This window comes from Anopheles arabiensis, chromosome 3 (genome assembly GCF_016920715.1).
Source record: "Anopheles arabiensis isolate DONGOLA chromosome 3, AaraD3, whole genome shotgun sequence".
Classification (NCBI taxonomy): domain Eukaryota; kingdom Metazoa; phylum Arthropoda; class Insecta; order Diptera; family Culicidae; genus Anopheles; species Anopheles arabiensis.
Window position 1 is genome coordinate 24,872,908 of NC_053518.1, and position 22,225 is coordinate 24,895,132.

Genomic DNA, 22,225 nt, shown 5'->3' on the forward strand with positions numbered 1-22,225 from the left:
AAAGTCCTTGAACAAACTTCAAAATTAAATCGAAGATAATTCCATGTGATGTATTCAAAAGTTTAGAATGTTAAATCAAGTTTTGTGAAGTACAATGTGACTAAAGAGAAGCAATATTTCCCAACACTGTAGGTTTGAGTTTCTAACTGAAATCTTAAATACGATCTCGAATCCTCAAAACCTCGTTCAACTGAACGATTATTAATAATAAGTATCCGATATCTTGCTACGTACAAACACATTTTTTACCAAGAAAGTAAAGATCTGAATGCAGAGCTCCGATTGGTTAAAAGATCAGGAACACCATCGTTACTCCACCGTTTGGTATGTAAACGATCGAACCCAAAAGCTATTTCGCCCCAATGAGGCTGCGAAGAAGCAAACAAAAGAGCCAAGCAAGTACACGATTGTACGCAACAACAAACAAAAAAAGCTTTCATCTACCTCCCCGACCAAAACCGGATGAAAACAGACTGTCCGACTGAAAGTATGGCGATGGTGAGCGTTGGAGCACAGCACTTCAGAAAGCGAATGAGAAAAAGAGTTTGCTTATTCGACCGCAATGGTTAGCACCGCCCCAATCGCGTGTACAGCGCAACTCTGCACGCGATCAAGGCCTAAACAAACACTTTCAAGCAGTTCAGGTTGTGCGAGAGGTGCAAAATTGAAGTTGTTGTTGCATATGGCTTGTATCAAGAGTGAAGTATTGAATTCCAAATTTTCCCATCAAAGTGCGATATTGTTTTTTGTTTGTTATTTTTGATAAAATAAACGTGTCCAAGTAATTATAATTATACATATGTCGTTGACTTATCAACTTCAGTTTATGCTAAAAAATCCCAATCACATTGTATCCCATTGTTTAATGCAGTAAAAACAACTTCCCCTTCAACAACACATCAGTTAAACCTTAACAATAGATACACCAAGTACACTTTTTATCTCCACACTACAAACGCTTATGTTACACATTCCTCACGACCGATGGTGATAAATTATCATCGAAGCGCCAACGCGAACTATTACAAACAACAACGAACGTGCACAGACGCCGAAGGAATCTATTCACCTGGCTGACCAGATGTTGATTAGTGTCGTTGAATAGACGTCGTTTTTTTGTGCCTTTTCAATGTATCAGAGAGTATGCGTGGTTTTGGGAGTTCCGTGTAAAGGGTTGCACAGGCTGCCGTTGACAGCGACCGCCGTCAGCACGATATCGATGCTGGAACATAAATCTTATGCTTAGACCACCTTCGCACCACCTTCACTGAGTTTGATGGCTGATTTACATGCTTGCCGATATCACTGTACAGCCAGCAGTGGCGCAACATTCCTGGTACGATTGACAGTGCAAAAAAATGGGGTCTGCACGTTGGTGGAAAGTTTTGGACCAATCGATTGAGTTTGTGACATTTTACCGCTTTTCCATAATCGAACGATGGTTTATCGGGTGTGAGCGCGTGAAAATGGGAAGCAAAACGTGCGAAAAGAAAGGAATTACCCGTGGAAGGGATTGTTGGGTGTTGGTCGGTCGCTTATCTCTACCAACCACAACCAACCAGTGCCGCTCGTGGAGTGGAATGCTTTGAGTTACAACACTGACAATTCTTGGCCGTCGTCTCAAGCAAGGTATTTGAAAGTGTCACCAGAAAACAAACAATCCTTCCATCATTTTTGCCGAAGGTAACTTTTGTTTGCTACGAAGAGCAATAAATTGCGACCATCTTGATGGCCATCTCGAGCAGGGGTCAGGGAGCATTGATGGACAGCAAAAATAATTGCATTTAGAAGAGTTTCTGTAGCAAGTGGGCTGTAGAAAAGACTCCAAACATGAGAAAAACTCTAAATCTAAAAACTATTGTTGATGAGTTTTAATGTTCTGATGCAATTGTGAAACTGAATCCAACGCATTCACATAAATAATTTTGTCGTTATCAATTGTTATCTCCATCGAAACACTAAAACCGGTTAACCCTGCTGGAATTCAAAATAAACCATTCGTTGTCATTGAGCAGAGGCGTTGATGAGGAAAATTCCATATCAATTGCAAATTAATTACAACCCAATGGATGCAACAGTATAATAGGTGACCAGACCAAAAAAAGGCATTCCAAAAGCCTTGGCACCACGGTAGTGTCCCCATATTTGGACAAAAGAGTTGAAGCATTACGCATATTGGCAACGAAACATATGCGGTGGTTAAAATGGCTGTTTTGGAGGCGGTTGATTTCAGTTTATCGCAACTCCGGTGCCCACAAGCATTGTTTTATGGTTCAGTACGCTCTACCGCCCGTGAACCGCGAGTGAGTGTCTGTAGGCTGTAGCTGATACCAACAGGTTCTAGGGAAACATTTTTTTCCTGGTTCGACTGAGGCTTATTACAAACCTGTTGCAAATGAACCGTAAAATAACCAGACCCTCTGGCTTAACTTGGGTGGTGAAGGTAAACGGGACGAAATGCGAGCGATAAGCCTGATGTATTGTAGACTGCGGCTTTTATTACTTGAAAATTATGAGTCACCACATGAGTCATAAATGACAAGAATGATTTTGTATGGAATGTTGACGTTTATGTGTGGCTTAAATATTATTTAGCTTGGAACATCAAATCATAGTTTTGGTGAATTAACTCAAAGGATTTGGTGAGCTCCGTGTGAAAAAAAAAAACATAATGGTCTAAATAATGTTTAAAATACCAAGTAAAACAGCTATCTTTAAAAAACCAAAACAACCAAACTTGGCGTTTCTTTGTTCAGCTTATCCCAAGAGCTTCGCCCAGCATGTAACATTCTTGTCGCTTTATATTTTACTTCCGTGACTGTTTCCTCGCCCCAATTATCACGCGCAAAAACACTTCCTTCAATACGGTTGTTATTTCCGGGGATATTCATTTCTGTGGTGATAGATACATTAACACACCGTTCCCATGCTGCTTAGATAACCCCGTTATGTTTATGCCACAAATCACGTGCATAGGTCAACAACATCTACAGCAACTGCTTTAAGTTCACCTATAAAACTAAAACCTTTTAACCCTAGCCGGTCGTAGTTATTGTCCACCATGTTCACCACTCGGTTGTTGGTCGGAGCTCTCGTGTCATTTGGCCTAACGGCTTGTTCCTTTGCATTTACCGAACATGGTGCGATCGTTCAGAGCATTGTGCAAGCACAGCACGAGTGTGTAACGTACCTAAACCTCCCAAAGCATCGCTTATATCAGTACCTCATGTACAACTATTCGAACGATGCCAAAACCAAGCAAATGCTTCGCTGCGTCGGATTGATTCTGCAATGGTGGAAGTCGGACGGAACGCTAAACGAGCACGTGTTAGCACAGTACTTCATGCCGGACACCAGTGACTCAGACTACTATAATCGAACGTACCGTTGCATTGAGCGTAAAGCTCCGGTAGATGACGACCTGTGCAGCAGAGCGTTCGAGACGTTCCAGTGTTACCTGCAGCAGTACGGCGAACTGCTCAACTGTCCCAAGGTGGTACCGCTCAGCGACGAGCGACTCACCGAAACCATCCACTTCTGTCTCGATGTGCTGGACATTCCGTTCTCGGACTTTGAGCAGTGGACTTCATCCAGCGAGCTGTTCCTGCACACCGAACCAGCTCGTTGCCTGTTACGATGCTTCACCATCCGGGCAGGACTTTATTCGGACCAGCACGGACCATTTGCGGATCGGTTTAAGCTACAGTTCGGTGCACCCAAACCGGACGTATTCGACAACGAGCTCGAGGGAGACTACTGTGTCGCACGATTGCGCCGGGAAGGACATGACGCATGCTCGCTGGCGGCACGATCTCTTTACGAGTGTTACTACTTTGCCGACACCCTGCTGCCTACTTTCGAGCGAATATTGCCCCTACTGCGACTCGTGCTACACCAACCAGAAGTGGAGACAGCTGAAATGGAGTAAAATCATTGCTAAGCTAACAACATATAAAACAGTGAAAAGTGTGGCCTGTAAACGTCGCGCAATATAAACGTAGTAAATAAATTTTTAAACGAAAAAAGAATTTTCTCTGGCGCAAACATATCACTATAAAACCTTCCGTGAGATACTGCCTGCGGCATCCATGGTATAAAACGGATATGATGATAGATTTCGCTATTTCAGCAGGATGGTGAAGCGTTGGCGATGGCAAAATTTATTGCCGATTTCCGACGAGTCTTGGGAGGAATATTGCCCAAGAGAAGGGATCATCTTTGATAGCGACGTTCTTTTTAGTAACCGACCATCCCTTCGAGTCTGCGCGACTATGTGACCGTGCATAAATTTCGCAACAACATCCGAACGACCCACGGTCATATTGTAATTTAATGTTTCTTTTCGATATTTATCCTATTTTCTATTTCCTTTTCTTTCTTTTTTCTTTGCAGGTAAGTTTCGCGCGAAAGACAAAGAGGGAAAGATGGCAAACCCTTTTAGTCCAGTTGTTCCATCTTTCTGATCGATTGTTTCGTTAACGTGAGTGAAAAAAATGTTTGATTTATAGCTCGAGCTGAAGCGTTGGTTCAGCGCGTTAAACAAACTTTGGACTCTACTGAGCTAGCATCGGAAATCATGCAAAAGATCATCAAATGTGTGTAATATCCTTTCTTCCCTTTTTTTCCCATAAAACCACACTTTCATCGGGTACTTCAAAAACCCGATTACATTGCCAAAACCCCTTCGTTACATCCACATTTATCGTTCAAACAGGGCAGTATGAAAATAATCCGAACGCCAACGGTTTCCCGATAATGGAGTGTCAAAATTCGAACCTATCGAACGTCTTCATCATTATGCAAACAACCGATCCGACCGTGTTTTTACTCTCCTTTAACCAAGGAAGCAGCGAGAAAGCACTCGATCGTTCAACGATCCCATCCGGAAATGGAAAAGCTGTCGACTGGTGCACATGCAAAGTCATGCATTTTTCATTCCCACTCCACTTGCTTCCCGATTTCTTCTTCTGGCGTTGGATGCACACACACACACACACACACACACGAAAAAACCTTTCCGAATATTATTACGACAACGGAAATAAAATGTCGTCGTTTATCGTGTGCTCCTTCCCTCCCTGAAGCCGGGTGAAAGTGGGACGCTGGAACCAAGCGAGAAACGATATGTCGGATTGGGTGTCCTTCTTTATGCTTACTGCTCTGGTAGCAGTTAGCTGCTAGTAGCTGGGAGGAAGGAAGGTGCTGTTTAGAAACTCTATTTCTACCACACCGAGCATGCAACGAAATCAGCATCCCCAAAAGGCTTCAAAAGTATCGCCATTCCCCAACAATGACACAGCATGAACACCACTTCCTGCTCACAGTGGGACAATCCTTCTTCCCTCTATTTCGACCAAACCAACAAGGGAGATGGCACACCAACTGTACGACACAGTGACGGTCGGGAGTGTCCTTTTATCTCGTTCGCAGTCGAACAAATCTTCTGCGATGCAGTTTTCGCTATAAATTGTGTGATACGTTAAATATTATTTAACGTCATCTCACAGGATGGGTCCCCGGGGAGGAGTGCAATCTTGTGAAAAACAGGATTGTGGTTGGTGATGGTTTGACGTCTTCCCCTGCAGAACCAATCCCGAATCCCGATTCCTGTTGCAACGCAACGATAGGAAGGCATCGCTGCAGAAAGGCATCCCTCCTCTCGGTATCAGTTGGAATGCAGAGCCTTTTCTTGACACAACCTACGGAAAAGAAGACAACGGTGTTTTTCCTTTTTTCACTTGCACCAGAGCTGGTTGGTGTTTGCAGTTCGGTTCGTCTTGCTTCTTGCCCCGGTGACCACCAACACTCGGCGAGAAAGCGAGTTCTTTCCAACTTCTCGTGCTTCGACGGATCTCGAAAGCAGTGATTTCCTGTTTTACCATTCAACGAACGGCACAAGGCTGGCAAGTCGGCAAGGAGAGCTATCAGCTCGAAGCACTGATAACCGTTCTCTGCAGCTTCGGATAGCACAAGACACTCACACGCGCGCGCCCACAGTGTTTGAGTGTAAGATGTGCATTCCAAGAAAGAGGATGCAGAGTCCGTCCGTGCTGCAGCCAAGAAATGCACTCCCGATAGAACAGGACCGAACAGGAGGGGGAAGGCAATGAGACGACGAGGAAATGATGATGAACTTTATGAAGCGTCAAACCGGGCAAAGGAACGTTCCGAACGAACTTGCATCGCCACTGATAACGACTCTAACGACGGTATGAGGACGTCCGTGGAATCCTTCCAGAAACACACCCGAATGCACGAGCTCGCTAAGAAAAAGAATAAATATAGCCTCCAAGCAGGGACGGGCGAGTGGCGGTGGCTGCAGAGTGGAGGGAAATCAAAACCGGATGAAGCTTGAAACTTTGTTTCGCTAAACGACAGCTCTGTGGAGGGCTCTGTGAAGGCAGATCCTTAGAATGCTTAGTATCATGAAGATTTCCCGTTCTCGGTGAACGCATGAGTGTGTGAGTGTGTGCTGAAGCAAAGTTTCGAAATCTGCTCAATCATTCTGGTGCATCAGGATCTAGTGTGAATCGTTCTCGCCCGGCTCAGTCAAGGACCACTCGGTTTCCGCGAATTCTCACTGCCGCTCCATTGCATCAAGCTTATCATTTGTTCGCATAGACTGCGAGGTTGATTTTTGCTCCAACCCTTTAGAAGTCCTTTTTTCTCACACATCGATATCCTGAAATGTACGGAAGCGGTTTTTGTTTCTCTCTTCTCTCTATCTTCTTTACGGTAAAGTGGCCACCGGGAATGAAGCGTCCTTTGCGTATCGCTTCCGGCTGACTGGCAGGAATGGCCACCGCTACGATTGAATGTTAATCGAAAGGCTTCATGCGAATTAAGGAAGGGACTCGGTCGATGGCCACCTCATTCTACCACACCAAGTGCACAATCTCCTCTCAAGAGTCATCCAAATCATCGGCTGCATCTTGCACTCGTTCTTTTATTTTTAACCCCTACATTTTTCCTCTTTTTCATGATTTCTTCATGCCCGACATCGTCTCGTTTACTTTCTTCTTCCGTTTCCGTTCTGTGCTGATGCACTTACTGATGTAAAACTGCGCCCTGACTTCAATTACCTTCCTCTTGTCGGCGGCATGATTGATCGCTTGAAGAGGAAATCGATCCAAGCCGATGATGTTTGCTTTTCGATCAAGCACAAGCTGGATGGATTTTGAGCAAGTAGAAGAGCTTCCTGTGTCGTTGCATCCCTTGACTGGTCCATTTCCCTTGCCCTTGGCGTTGCAGTCATTTAAAGCAAAATTGACACCATCACGACCGATTGATTGAAGTGTGTATCCGTGATGCTGGTGTGGCCACTGATAAGAAACGGAGAACTAGTCGTTGTTCGTGACTTTCTTGTGACTCATGGTTTTAATAATCGTATATGAGTATAGCTTTGTTTGAAAGCTACTAGCAATTGCTAAACTTTCTTTGTTCCATTTGCAGTATCTTGCAAGACGAGTTCTTTAAATTTGTGAGTCCTCTAAGTACGCATTGTAATCAAGTAAATCATTCAAAACGGCCCATTGCTATCAAACTATCGTACTACGTTTAGTTTATCTCTTCAAACATTCATCAAACTTTCCTTTCAAACGCTGTCATCACCAACATTCCTCTAAGGTTATTCGGAAATGCAATTTTTCCGGAAAAGCCTTGCAAAAACGTCAAACACTCTGCCTAACGGGTCAGAAAGGTCGTTTCCTAAACGGTGCGTACATTTGTCAAGTTCTCTGGAGCAAATAGTCAAAAGAACCACAGCACACAATCCTTTACTTCCGTTGTTTGGACCGCGAGTCACCACTTTTTGTCCCGACTGACACACACTTGCAATGCAGCCCGCGGACGATGTTTGAAGTTCGGTGCATCAAAGGTCGATTACAATTGACCCGAACGCATCTCTTGTTGTCCTACTCGTGCTCTTTCCCTCCTTTCTGTCTAAGTATTGACGATATTCCGCGAAATTTGTGCAGAAAAACCATTGCCTACAGGGAACTGCAGCTGCATTTCGCTCCAATGATCCAGGCGCCAACAACAGGAACACCATCCAGGACCGTCAGTTAGCTTGAGAGTAGACGACTCCAACAGGACGGCATAAAAATGAAACCGCGACACCACACAAGAAACGCGCTTTTCTACTGCAACAGCTAGACAACGAACGCGCAATGCGACTGCAATCACGCATTTCTCATCGAACGCATCCTTTGCTGCGTTTTTCCCAACCCAAATTGAACACTCGTTTCCGTTCGTGGAAGCTGCACTCTCGCAGTACAGTTCAGGATGATTGTAAAGGGGCGATTGTCAACGCTTCCAGTCCCCGTCCTTCAGAAGGAGCTGCGTTGGGTGGTAAAATCGAACAGACCGGCGTTCATTGGAGCGATGGATGGTTTGATGAATTTGATGAAACATCACCGCTGCTATGAACCAAGGCCAGAGAAGTTTGTTGGTAATCGAACGTTCGACGAGTTAGAGAGTCCCTCCATCATCGCCATCAACAACAACGAACGAACAAACAGCAGTGGCCAGAAGGACGACGTTTCGACGGATATCAATTGAAACTCGCTCGTTGGTCGTTGCCATGGACGGTGGAATGCATTCATGGTGCACCACGATGCACCGACCACGCCGTTCTTCCGGCACAATGATGCGTTGTGTTGTGTGTTGGAGTCTGGGCTGTTGTTTGGAGGCATTTTTTACGTCGATTTCACATCCTTTTCTCGTGACAATTTGGGGTCTCTTTCTTGTGGATGGAAAATTCTGTCGCTCTCTCACAACGAATATTCAAGAATAGTTTCGACCAACTTCCTGGTTGTAATCACGTCTACCGGGATATTCGCTGTACTCCTTCCACCATGACATGTGAGTGCAGCAAATCAATAACTGAAAGGATTTCGCGAGAAGGCATCATGTCGTCCCAGCCTTGTAAGTAACCAAAAAAACACGAGTCAAAACACACATGCTACCGGCATCACACTCTTTTCGACAGTCGAACTCTATCGGTAAACGGACTTATCGCTATCGAATGTCATTGCCTCTGATGGAAGCCCACCAATACAATAGGGTTGGAAGGGTTTTTCTTCCCATTTTTACACCATCCGACCCAAAACGTTATTTGCTTCTATCCTGTCCCAGTGATGACAAACGTGGACGTGGTTCCACCCACCAGCGTTGTCTCGGTTGACGTTCGGCGAGATTAGACATCCGGCCCGAATGCGGATGGATGGACACGTTTGTCCGCGTTGAGAGTTTTTCTCCTGTTTTTGCTCCTGTAACGCTCGTCATTCTGATTTCTGCCTTCAATCGTACCCGGTCAGTGCATCAATGTACCGACTGTTTGAATGCACAATGCTGGTTGCATTTCTAATCAAATGAAAACTCCCTTTTTTGTCGGTGTGTCTTCTCGTTATCGACGGTTGTCAGTCGGTCCGTCAGAGCTCGCTTATCCGCATACGTCCAACTGATAAGCGCATGCCAGCCTCCATCTCTGCTCTTCTGCTACAGAAGCTCCATGCAACGATGCAGTTTACAATTGTGGCATCCGACAAACGACGAACGTCAAACTGCAAAACTCGACATCGATCACACAGGCTGCTAGGCGTCTCCATGACAGTGAAGCGTTTTAGTTGCGATAGCGTGAATTCCTGTTTTTATTCCGCCATTTCCGTCACTCTTTTCACACCAACTGTGTGACGCTTTTCGTGGTGTTGAAAGCTTGATATCTGGCATATAGTACTTTTTTTGTCTAATTCCATTATCTCATTTTACAGCGGGATTATGATGGGGAGATTTCGAGATGAGCCTTTTGCTTCACACTTCAGTTGCTGCTCGCTTCGGTTTGAATAAATCCGATCGCTAAACACTGATAGTGTGTACCAGAAATCCCACCTTATCCTCTTCTCGTCGCAAAATCGCACTTTGCAAATGCGATTTTTCGCGACACTTAAACGTCACGCACTGTCAGCACTTTGGGACTTTGGGGTGGCTTTTGAAGGTCAGCGATGTGGCGTTAACCCCGTATTTCCCGCTCTGCGGTGGTACTTTGGTCCCGCTCAGTGTGGCTGGAAAAGGGTTGATAAAGTTTTTAGTGATTTTTAAGCTCCAAAACCAAGGAATGTAGGCCGAGTAAAGGGTTGCGAGTTAAATCTATGCTTAGAGAGATCTAGGAGATTATGCAGGTTTGATTATGTTCGGAGCAGGAGAGCTAAATGTTAAATGACGGTTGCCAATTTTGGCCCAAAATGATATTTTCTCGACAAAATAAAAATGTATAAAATATGATAAGAATGCGGAGGAGATAAGTTTGCAATCAAAGTTTCTCGATGCATCATTTCTCACAAAGAATAAATAATCATTTCTTATGAAACAATTCCATTCACTTAAACAATTGTTGAATTTCTTTTGACAATGCATAAAACGCCCCAATTTCAATGCGCACAGTTTTAATTTCTTTTCTAATTGCCATTATCCGCCGCCCATCCCAACACGGAATGAAAACCATTAAACCAGATTTCACCGATTAGCATGCCAAATGCCGGGGACAATTTGCTTATTTAGATGAGCGAAATCATCCTGCCATCAACGTTGGTGCGTTTTTTAATTCCTTCCTCCCATCAACACGTGCTGCTTGGTGGCCGTGCTTATCCTCCCTTCCGGTTCGTTTGCCTTCGGTAGTACTTGAGGACACTAATGTGGCGTGCGAGGAGATTCTTTTGGGGGATAGAAATTAAAGACTCCCACTTCAACCGAAGCACAAGGTGACCAAATGTTCTTTTTTAATCGCCTCGGCACCTTCCAAACCGCTGAGGAAACATCACCGACTGGCTACCATTTTAATTGCAAACGCTTCATTGCCATCGTTTATGGTGCTCTTCCTCTCTCTGTCGCTCGTTTGAAGCACAGGACAGTATGGGTCAAAATTCTTGTTTTTTGGCTATATTCGTCCCAGAAAAAAACGTCTTTAACTTTCCGGCGTTTTATGGCAACGCATAAGGGTGACCTCCAAGGGCATAACTAGAAAAAAGGACACGCAGTTTTAAAAGCGACGAAGGTGGTTCGGGGTGATCATTAAGATGTCGTTTTATTTACCATTTTCACGATTAGCATTATCGCAACCGACGGTGTCCGAGGCGGTCCGAAAGGTATGATTTTAAAACTGCTTCTTATCGCGTCCACCTCGCCCTCCCATGTCCCCTTTTTACCCGTCCCGTCCACTCAACATGTCCGGAAATGAACGATACCAGCCATGATCCATCCTCAGCACAACCCACCCCGCTCTGTGTTTCGCCCATCGAGATTGTGATGGCGACGATGACGCTGATGATGATGGAAAATGAGAGGATTAAAAAAGGTGCACGATGCGATGTAAAATATCATTCGTTTATCATTTTTTATGACCACTCTCGAGCCCTTTTTCCCCTGTGCTATCCCCTCAGACAGCCCATTGGTGGAGCAACACTGAATCCGTGTTTATACTGCTGCATCGTTTGCTGTCGAGGTTTTGATAGCGACGTGGACGAGTTTTAACTGCCAGACAAGCACCAAAAAGAATGAGATAAAACACGCGAATACACTCACACACAACCACATTTGCAGCAAACGACTGGCCAGCCACACACAAGAAGTAAAGTGTTACATACTTGTTGTGGCGTACGCTTTATCTACTGGCCAGGTGAACACATCCTGCAAGGAACCATCGTCCTCGATGCTCCCAAAAAGGAGTCCTCCCTTTTGCTTTTGCTTGGCGTTTGCGAAAAACCCGACATTTTCCTTCTCTTTCATCGCTCATCACTCACCAGTCTCGACATGCTTCCCAAACACCCAAACAGACACCGTGTGGATAAGTGTCTGAGAATGAAACGGAAATTAAATTTGATCCATTTGAGAAGATTATCGCTTCCTTGCCAGTAGTAGAGCCGGATGACGGCAGCCATCCCTCCGGAGTCTCTCGTGACACTTTGTCGTTGTCCCCCCGAAAAAGGCACTCCCTCGGTTGGGCTGAAGGGTTTCACCTTGGAAGGGACTGCCCGACTCCGGAAGGATGCTTTGTCGTTTGGACAGCTGTGAAACACCCAGTGCCGCTCGTGCCTCGGCTACTAATGGGTGTCGGAAATGGGTTGGAATTCTTTTACACCATCGAGGACAACGACAGGACAGCGTTTAGAGCGAGAGATTGAGTAGTACGCGAGTGATCGTGTTGGTAATACGAAGGAGTGCTTTTTGTCCCGATGCTTTTCGATGGTTGAATGATAAGCAAAAAAAGAAGCACTTAGGATCGATTTACTTGTACTCAATAATGTTCTTCCTAATTGGTTCGTATCGGTTGAGTTATAAAGAATTTATTTATTTTTAAAATTTACTGATCAAAATTAAATGATAGTTAATGTCCAAATGAAAGAATACTGTAAGGATATAACACCGTTCTCATAATCTACTAATCAATAAAATATTCGTCATAAATGTAATTTGCAAGCAGCTTTTCGACAACATGCAAACCCGTTAATGGTGTATAAATAAGCAGTAAACCATACTCCAACCCATCCTTTTCTACAATATACCTTCCTTCCAAAACACGTTTACATCTCTCCCAAGACTGTAAACCATTTTCATGCAGTTAACAAAGGGAAAACTTTACTTTAAATACATCAAACCGCAATGGAAGACGTCTTCCCAACACAGCTCATTCTCTCACATTTGGCCCGTCGCTGGGCGACATTTGGTTGGCGTACGAACCCGTTCGAATGGCATGGTGCCGGAGAAAAGGGTACGACCGTCACCAAACCCCGCTGCTACGTGTGTATTGGTGTGTGGTTTGTTTTGATAGCCTCTTAATAACATTATATCGCTTTTCCAGTATCAGCAATCGCACAGCAACAGAACTGCCGTGTGTTCCCAGCACCACATCGCGACCATTCGTGTCGTGTTCAGCATCCTTTCGCTCGTCCCCTCTGGTCTCAGTTCGTCCTCCACCCTGCCTACCAACTCATCTTATCTTCCACACACCAGCTTCATCATTCGGTCAATCTGTGCATGTGTGTGCTTGTATGTATGTGGCTGTATGTGTGCGCTGAAGCAGGATTGCCGTCCTTATCAATGTCCTTTCCATCGGCGTAGTGTGTGCGCGCGTGTTTGTGTGTTTCCTCTCCACAGAAGGACGCGCTCAAAGTGTTTGCTTGATCGTATCCTGGTCGCGAGTAAACGTAAACAAACTACACCCATACTCCAACCCAACGCAAGTCCTTGTCGCACCAACCAGGATGAGTGTGTTCGCTGATAAGGCGCAGTCTTGGGTGAAGGATGGCAAAATCTTAATCCATTGTTTCCTTCCCACGAATGGGAAGCCACTGGGGAAGCGCGCCATTCATCAGATTAGGGCTAGAATGCTTACCTTGGCGTAGAAGTTGGGACGTGCCGCGGTCGGTAATATACGACGACCTCAACGAGGCACCATTTCTGTATTCGTTTGAAGGAAAAGAACAGATTTTGATCTGAAGGATCCGTACGTGATTGAAAGCGTGTGATAGGGATAAAAAAGCCAACCAAACATGAAACCGTTGAAACAAATGAGAATGCACTTCATCATACAGGCATTTTAGTCTTTTTGGGGATGTTTTACAGTTAATGATACTGAAATAAACGAGATGCAGAGTAACAACACGCGTTTTACCTTCTCTGTTTTGTCTACGTTCCTTTGCTGATAAGGGTTACAAATTTTAAACTGTCTTTTCATGATGTCTTTTTGTCTTCGGTTTTACTGAACGTTATTTCATCCCTTAAATTGTAACCTTGATGGTGATTTCACCTATATTTTCCTTTTGTCATTCTTCGTAGTAAAGTTTGATTATCTGTTTTGTTAGAAATTTTCCCAAAAACTTTAGCTGTCTAGCCTACTTGCTTAACTACTTAAAATGAACCAAAATCTGAGGCGTTAATTCAATAGTTATCTGGTTCAATGTTGAATGTAAGTAAGATAAATGAAATAAATATTACAGACTTAAAAAAACTCCACAAAACCCTACGTCACCCTCGACAGACGCATAAAACGAGAAACCCCCAATAAAAATTACACCCAAATATTGCTTGTTATGCATACGGCACACCGAAGAATGGGTTTTTATCGCACACTTTCCATTCATTCCAGCAATCTCCAACTCACATCTATCATATATCCTGCTCCGTCCTCCATCCTCTCCACCCTTCCGACCCACCCCTCCGCAGGGATTGTCTGTCCTCATCACCATCGTCCCAAAATGGGGTTCCTTATCTGCCCGCCAAACAGACGGAAATGTATTGAATCGCTCCCAAATGCATCGCTGGTCGCTTATCTTGCGTTCACTTCCGCATCGGAATCCGTCTGTCCCTTTGGCGTGTGTGTGGTGGTGTGAGCAGGCGAGCCAATGTCGCTGTGAGTGTGTGTGTGTGTGTGCGTGTTTGGAAGGATACATTTCGACCACCCGCTCGTTGGAACGATACGCGTTTTCGGTTGCTTATCTGTCGTCGACGATCGGCATTCGCAGAGCTCGCCGATTTCAGTCCGGTAAGAAAAAGATGAATGAGGATCGTACCGTGCTAAATGGGAGAAAAGAGAGAGAGAGGAAGCGGCTGAAGCTCCAAGGTTGGGAAGGAATCGATAGAAGCGTTTGAAGCATGGCGACGAGATAGTCCCGATGAGATAGTGCGCGAATCGTGCCAGCACTTTGGCAAACGATGGTCGAATCGCCGAGAAACGAGCCATATCCTTGCGTGGTATTGCCTTCGAAGACAGGTGAATATCCTTGCGAAAGGGAGGGGCCGAGAAGGAGGAGAAGATTGAACGATAACAAACAAGCTAGCATTGCTGTGTGTGTGTGTGTGTGTGGGGTGATGTGGCACGAGCAAACGACGAACGTGCACGATAAGCCCGTGGACAGCGAGGAAAATGGGTTTTCCCTACACCCGAGCGCGATAAGGAACTATGTTTTTCCGTCCGTACCGTGCTGCGATCGAGACGGTCGAGACACGCAGCGTAAAGAAGCCATTATAGTAAGAGTGAGAGCGACCGAAAGGACGGCAAAGTTGAAAAGTTTACACACGAAAAAAGCTACGAAAAAGATAAGGAAAACATCGACAGGTCCTACAACATCGACCAAGAACAGCAGTAGATAGCGAAAGTAGATAAAAGACCAAAAACTCCCCCAACACGTTTGGTGAAAGAAAAGCACGTTAAAGAAAATGGAAAAGCGCCCTCTACCCACGGACGCAATAGATAGCGAACGGACCGATAAGATGCGCACTGTTGCCTGTTCGCTCGGTAGTACGATTTATCATGACAAAGGATAAGAGCGCAGGTCGAGATGGCTTTCCCTCCCATTGTAGTGCCCCCAACGAATCACTGGATCTACAAACACAGACAAAAAAATCCAAAACTGCGATGTAGAAAAGATAGATAGCGTGCTATTTCCTACCAGCAGAAGTATGAAAGTAATGAGGACGAGCAACACGGGTGGGACAAAATGAGATGGATCTCATGGTATCGTTGGCTGGTTCGTTCGGAGAGTTCGTCGTTTGTTGCATGAATTTTGATCTTATCGTCAGGGACGTCGCCATCGTCCACCACTACCCGTTACTGTTCCGTGAGTCCTTTCGTTGGGCGGTCGGTTGGAGCTCGACACAACGAGACATTTCCCGAACAGAAGAGTTCCCGGGGCGCGATAAGCAAACGCACCATAATGTGTCCCCAACCGTGTTCTGCCACGTGACGATGTTGTCGGACGGCAAGGACGATTCGATGCAGCGAAATCCCAAACACATACACACACGGCCACGGTTCACGGATGCCATGTCCTGGCTTTTATGCATACGAGTCAAAGGGACCTTGTTTGGGTGGGTGAGATCGTCGAACAGTACGCCGGACCGGCGGAATGTCCTTATCAAACAGCACAGATCAACTGAACGTTCCAGCGGGTCAGGTTGTCTCGGGGAACTTGCGAGGACCCGGTCCGACATTGCACTATCACCGATTCGCCATCGCCATTTGTAGCGGTAATCAGCGGCACTCTCTGGAACTCTGGAACCGTGGCACCATTCCTCCTTCGTTGCCATTTCCCTAGACACTCTGTCCGGTATCTACGTTGTAAAATATAATAATATCGCTATCAGTTTCCATCAATCAGGATCCAGGTCAGTCGATAGAAAAGAGGAGAGCGTCAGAGGGAAGGAACGCTCCAATATAATGGCTAGTGGAGGCGCCGTTTCTCGCAACAAACAAAACTCCAAGCGAATGACGAACTTTTCCACCGTCGACGGTATTTCCGTTCGTGTAGTGACTCACGGCGAGTGAGCGGAGGTGAGACGAATGGGTGAGCTCGAAAGTGAGATAAGAACCTCTTTTTGCCTTGGCTTATCAGTTGCTTTCAATCTTTCGATCCATTCGCTTAGCTTTCCACCTCGATCCTGGAGCAGGTTTTGACTAGCCAGCCCGACGGTAGGGACACAACAAGGAAGGACATTGACGGAAGTGAGGGAGGTTCTAGCCGAAACAAATGATATCCTACCGCCATGCACAGCGCCTACATGCGTTGCAGACTGCGTAGAGCACTGAGGGTATGTGAACGACTCCATAGTGTGTTGGATTCAACGTACGAAAAGAGTTTAGTGGACGTGGAGGTGGGTTTATACGTGATTCTACCCCGTGGCTCTTGATTGATGGCTTATGATAGTCGACCACCACACGTACAGGTGCATCACTGATTTTGGATTGCATTTTGGCATGTTCCCTACTTCGTCCTAAGCATGCAATTTGCGAGCCCCTGTTTTGTGGCTGATTCTTCCAAAATCATCACCCTCTGGTCCGGTATCCTCAGTCCTTCCAATTGTCTGATTTCGGGACCGAACCCAGATTCTTCCCAAAAAGCATCAACATGACCCCTGGAATGGCTTTTATGGTTGATCGGACAAGCTCGATAACGGCTGGACCGATCGATCGACCCCACAAAACCCTTCCAACCCTGCAACTCCCTTCGTCCAGCTCGTGACATTCATTCTGGTTTCGTTTGCGTCCGATAACGAACAAATCTTCCTATCAGCGTCCGGGCGCGTCCATTTTCCCGAGCGTCAATTATCGGTTACCTAGGGCACGGGGGAGGCACGGTGGGCAAGGATTCGATTATCTCGAAATGTCCAAAACCCAGGCACCGGACCAGACTTCTGGAGCAAGGTTTCCAACGAGTCCATCAGTGGAAAGGGACTCATTTTTGGGTGGGAGCACATCGGACGGCTCTTATCGTGATCTTTCTTCTCGAAATTTTTGGTGCACGACAAGGCCTCCTGCCTAAAAAAACGGAGAAGATTAAAAAGGGGGAAAGAAAGAGATAAAACTTCTCGCTACACCAAAACTCACCCCATTGCAAAGGTCAACTTCGTTCGTAGTTTTTGCTGCTCAGTGTCTGGCATTCGGTTGAAATGTGATATTGAACGAGTTCGATATCGAACAGCCAGGTAGGGGGTGTGATCCGAAGCTGCAGCCATCAGCCGTACCGTTCAAATTCGCACACGAATGAATTCGCTCCAGAGTACGTTGATTTTATCTTACGATTTTTTTGTTTCCCTCTGGTTCAGAAATTTGCTGCAAAAAATATGGGACGTTAGTAGAAGCAAGGGTTTAAATACATTTAGGAAGCAGATGTTTCAATTGACTGCAAAACTGCGCATCATAACCTTACCTGCGGCAACCTGCGCCAATGAATAATACACACTGGTAAAATCGGCATGTTTTTTAATTGGACAGCACTATTAAACCGCTAATGGTAATGAATTTAGTATGAGAATTTAATTTTCTCGACACGCTGCCCCCATCAACACGTCAGCAGAGCAACGGATTGAGTCTCGAAAATTCGTCGGGTTGCGTTTCTCATTAATTAAGAAGGTGCCAACGGGTTTCGGCTAAAAGCGCGCTTTCATTAACCACTCGCACGACACCCGGGCCCATGTCTCGAAAGCAACCGGGCACCATGTCTCGACATTAAAAAAAACACCCCAAAAGAAAACATCCACCTCACACAAAACCCGTTTCGGTTTGGGCTGTTCGTTCCTTTTTTTTTTTTTTAAACTTTACACCCCGCCAGCATGATCTGTTTGTAACTCGCTGCGGTGTGATGAGCACGCGCGCTGCCGCACACGGACACACGATCAACACGCACTACCCGCCAAACTTTTCTCTCTCATGTGCTCCCTCTCTGTCTCTTTCGCTCTCGCTCTCTCTCGTTTGCTCACTCTAGCGGTTGTTTTGTTTGTCTCCCACTCTGTTTCGCCGACGCACAGACGCTGCACGCCGAAGTGAATCGTCACCGTCAATCTTCTCGACACCATTAAAATCACTGACCGCCCGTGTGCCGGCCGTCAACAATTTGCCAAATCTCTAACACGTGCACTGTGATGAAACAGAAACAAAGCATGCAAAATGGGAGCGTATTAGAGAGATGTGAGAGAGCGAAAATTAAAGGATTTTTTATTGATCGTTTCACCAATTTGCGTTAGCTCCTTTTTTTGTGCAGCATTTATAAGAAATACTGTGTCTTAAGTAATTATCATAACTATTAAAAAAGTTTACTTAATTTATAATAATATTTGTTATTTGACGCTAGTTTTCGATCATTACTAATTAAATTCCATAACATTGATTCACTTCAGAGAATAATTGTATTCAATATCACACCACACACAACACTGTTTATTTTAACTAACCAGTTCTACCGTACACAGTGAAACGTTCCATTCCTACTCGCGATCGACTGATGGCTGATATCGTTGCAAACCCATCGCGAAAACCTGCCCGGTTTTTTTTTTTTTTTTTTGTAATCGCTTTATATGCATCACACTCATCCGATCGTTTCGTCAACTGGAACCGTCATCATCTTCATCTGCCAGATCGAAAACAACTTCCACGATCGATGTGAACGATGATCACGACCGTTGCGGGATGGATGCGGGAGCGCGAAAGAGAAGCAAACAACCGCACAATCTTCCATCGCCGCTCAGTTCGCATTTGCGAGCGTCCGTCCCGTCCATCATCGTTTAATATCTAGATATGACAATCGGGTTTTACGATCTTTCGAATCCACTGCACCGGCCCTTGTGCCTCAACCTTCCCCCGTTTGGATGGCCGAAAGGTTGTCGGAGGCCACCCTTAGTGCTTTAAACACAGCCAGACAGAGATTGGAATCGATACGCGCCCGGTTCGAGACATAACAATACAAACGGGGAGGGAAAAAAAAGAAAAGAAAAGCAAAAAACCCCTTTACCCGGGGCCAAGATCAGATCTTGCGACACGATGCCAGCCCTCCGGCGGGATTCGGGGGACCACAATTTCATCCCGTACTGTCAAACGGCGAGTCATGCACGCGGTTTGGAGCGTTCGTTCCTGCTCTCACGTGCGTTGTTGTCGCATCGGAACGTATCTCACCGCAGCCCAGGGGACACGTTTCCATAGTGATCGGTTGGAAAGGGGAACGCTGTTAATTTGCAGCTAAATAGGCTGCGTATGGTTTGTGAGTGTGGACGTGAGGTGGGCATCACTACTGTTTACAGATTTGTTGTTGCTGTGCTTGGGCAGCGGAACAATTATTTAATGAGCTGTCAGTCCATAAAAATAATGGGAAAATAGAGATGAGTGACTACATGTCATTGTTAAGCGTCTATTACCCAGCCAAGAAAAAATAAGCTATATGCGCATTGAGTTGATGAATTGAAAAAGCGTACTCCAGTGTCCAAATCGCATTTCGACACCCCCTCGCGCCCCCAAAGATCAAACCCCGGTGGACGAAACCACGCAACCATCATCGCCGGAACACTCACGTCTTGCGAAGCGAATGTGTTCATCAGCTTTTATCGCTCCGCTCGCAACCATACCTCGCGTCCTCTCGCCATCGCGCTGTCCGTCCGCGGGGCTGGAAGCGAAGGAAATAACTATCGTCCGCGTCACTTACCCGTCCACCGGTGCTCCGGTCACAAAAGCAGCGCTCGCGAGCCCAAAACCAGACAAAAGCCAAAACCAGAACTTCAGGGCAAAATACGCGGGCGCGCTTCGCTTATCGCGCCCCGGCTATCTCAGTCCATTTCCTCCGCGCGGCCGGGCGTATAAAAATTTTATCTATAAATAAAATCTAATCAGCACACTCGGATCGGTTCGGTCGGTTGGTCGGTCGGCCGGTCGGTCTCGCTCTCCGCTTTGCTGTGGTGTTTTTTTCGCTGCAAACGGAGAATGGGAAGGACGGTGGACGGTGTTGCAGGGCGTCCCTGACTCACGCCGGGCCGCTGTCTGCTCGAATCCACTTGTGAAGCGGTGGTTGTGCCGCTTCGATGGCCAACCTCCCCCCCAGCAGCTTCATCAGCTTGTGTGTACGTGTCTCTTTCGCTTTGTGTATCCGTCCGGTAACGAGTTTTTTTCTCTCTCTCTCATTTCATCCATATATATTCTCTCTCGCTCTCGCTAGCTCTTTGTCTCCCTCGCACACACTAGCACTAACCTTGATCCTTATCAGTATCAGCTCGTCGCGCCCTTCTTCTCACTTCGCCCAAAACTAACGGCGGTCCACATATCTCACTCTCGTGTATCTCGTCGTCTCATCCAGCGCAGATCACTCTCGCTCTTGTTGTGCTGTCCGCCGGCATTCTCGCAGCAGGTGTGCGTCTCCTTCTCGAGACTGTGCTGCGTGCGGGGGTGTCCGCCCGATGGTACTCGCCTATCAGTACTCGCGATCGACGCTATTTCGCCTTATCCAAAACCATTCCATCCATTCTTTTCCGTCCGGCTTTTGCCGTACCGAAGGCGACAGCGGCGAAACCCGCCGCGCGGAGACAAAATGCTCACTCTCAGCCGTCTCCTGCTGGGACCTCGGACCCGGTGTGTGCGGCTGTGTGTGTGTTAAGTAATCTTTCAATTTCATCCATTCCCTCGTTCCATCCATCTTCGCGCACCGTGGCACGCAAGCGGTGGGATTTTCCCTCTTTTTCTCCCACACCCGCTCGCTGCCGGTCCGATTTCTCTTCCTCCAAGGACCTGTCCTTGGGTGGAAGAAAGGAAGGAGGAAGCCGTAGGAGCAAAAGGGAACGACTCGCCATGAGTCGAATGAGTCAAACCAAGAGAGGAAGATTGAAGAAAGGAAAAAAACACTCCATTCGAAAACACAGATAACACTTAAAGCCCTCTCTGCACTGTTTCGCCTGCGCTGCTTTTGCGTGTTCGCTCTGTGTGCTGTTCTAAACATTAATGTGTATGTATCCTGCTACGCTCCTTCCCTTAAGCCTCTGGCATGGTTGCGTTATCTTACCCCGATGGCGGCAGCAACAGCGACGGCGGCGGCGGCGGCGGTTCGTCGCCAGGCATTAGATAAGCGGCAGCAAACAGGAAAGGAGATACAATGAGAATGAATGTGTGCGTGTGTGCGTTCATGTTGGAAGGAGAGCAAGAGGAGGCAACAAAAAAAACTCACTCAAAGAATACGACAATACATATTCCAGTAAGTCCCCGAGAACACGGGGCTGTCCAGTCCGTCGGCAACCGATATCCTTTGCCCAAAGGCAATCCACCACCGCTCGAGACAAATGTACACGATCGATAAGCAAAAAAAACAGCTTTCTAGCAGAAGATGATTTGATTCGTCTGGTCGTCTTCGTCTATCTCTCGCTTCTTCCTTTGCTTTATCGGACTCTCACTGTGGACCATTGGAATGTCATATTTTAGAAGATAATACCACTCAGACAGATGACGTTTGATGTCTGTGTTCGTATTTGGAAGGGATTTCTCTTCCATCTTTTGCGTCCATTGTTCCGGTATGACTCATAAAGATCCACTTAGGAGAAGATTAACCATTTAAATGGATTGTTTAGAACTTTCGGCAGGAACGTCTTTGAAACATGTAAAACAAGCAAGAACTTCACTTAAACGTTTTTCATCACAAGATGCTTTTTAGCGTAGAAATAAAAAAAAGCTAACTTACCCTATTTCTTTATAATCTTTACAGCCAGAAAGGATGTTTTAATTCAATTCTAATCCCTTTCTGTCACTGATACACCCCTTTGCTGGGGCATTTATCAACCTTTTTGTACACAGAGGATGGCTGCACAGCCGACAGATAAGCAAAGGCTCCTTATCACCAACGCCTGATCTAATAATGGCTAATAGTCAGCGCGGGCAGAGAGATACGAACGACAACAATACAACGGCTAGCGAAAGTGTAGTACGCGTTCG

At 46.0% G+C, this 22,225-nt stretch overlaps 2 protein-coding genes and 1 long non-coding RNA gene across 3 annotated transcripts in view; 2 read left to right on the forward strand and 1 right to left on the reverse strand.

The window, feature by feature from the left end:
* The window catches only part of LOC120899675 (zinc finger protein ush), a 134,557-nt gene that overhangs the window by 43,867 nt on the left and 68,465 nt on the right, over positions 1–22,225 (forward strand). The gene's annotated exons all lie outside the window — the stretch shown is intronic.
* Positions 3,045–4,022, forward strand: LOC120899678 (general odorant-binding protein 45-like). Its single transcript, XM_040305788.1, has one exon. It carries the CDS (start codon positions 3,062–3,064, stop codon positions 3,926–3,928), a length of 867 nt encoding a protein of 288 aa, XP_040161722.1. The 5' UTR covers positions 3,045–3,061; the 3' UTR covers positions 3,929–4,022.
* Positions 16,632–22,225, reverse strand: part of LOC120899681 — a 61,770-nt gene continuing 56,176 nt past the window's right edge. The window contains exons 3-4 of the long non-coding RNA XR_005739088.1: positions 17,378–17,602; positions 16,632–17,308 (exon numbers count right to left, since the gene is read on the reverse strand). This is a non-coding gene — a long non-coding RNA (uncharacterized LOC120899681). The remainder of the gene's footprint in view (positions 17,309–17,377; positions 17,603–22,225) is intronic.

Coding starts and splice junctions, on each gene's coding strand:
- LOC120899678 (XM_040305788.1), top strand. CDS start 3,062: ATGTTCACCACTCGGTTGTTGGTCGGAGCTCTCGTGTCATTTGGCCTA.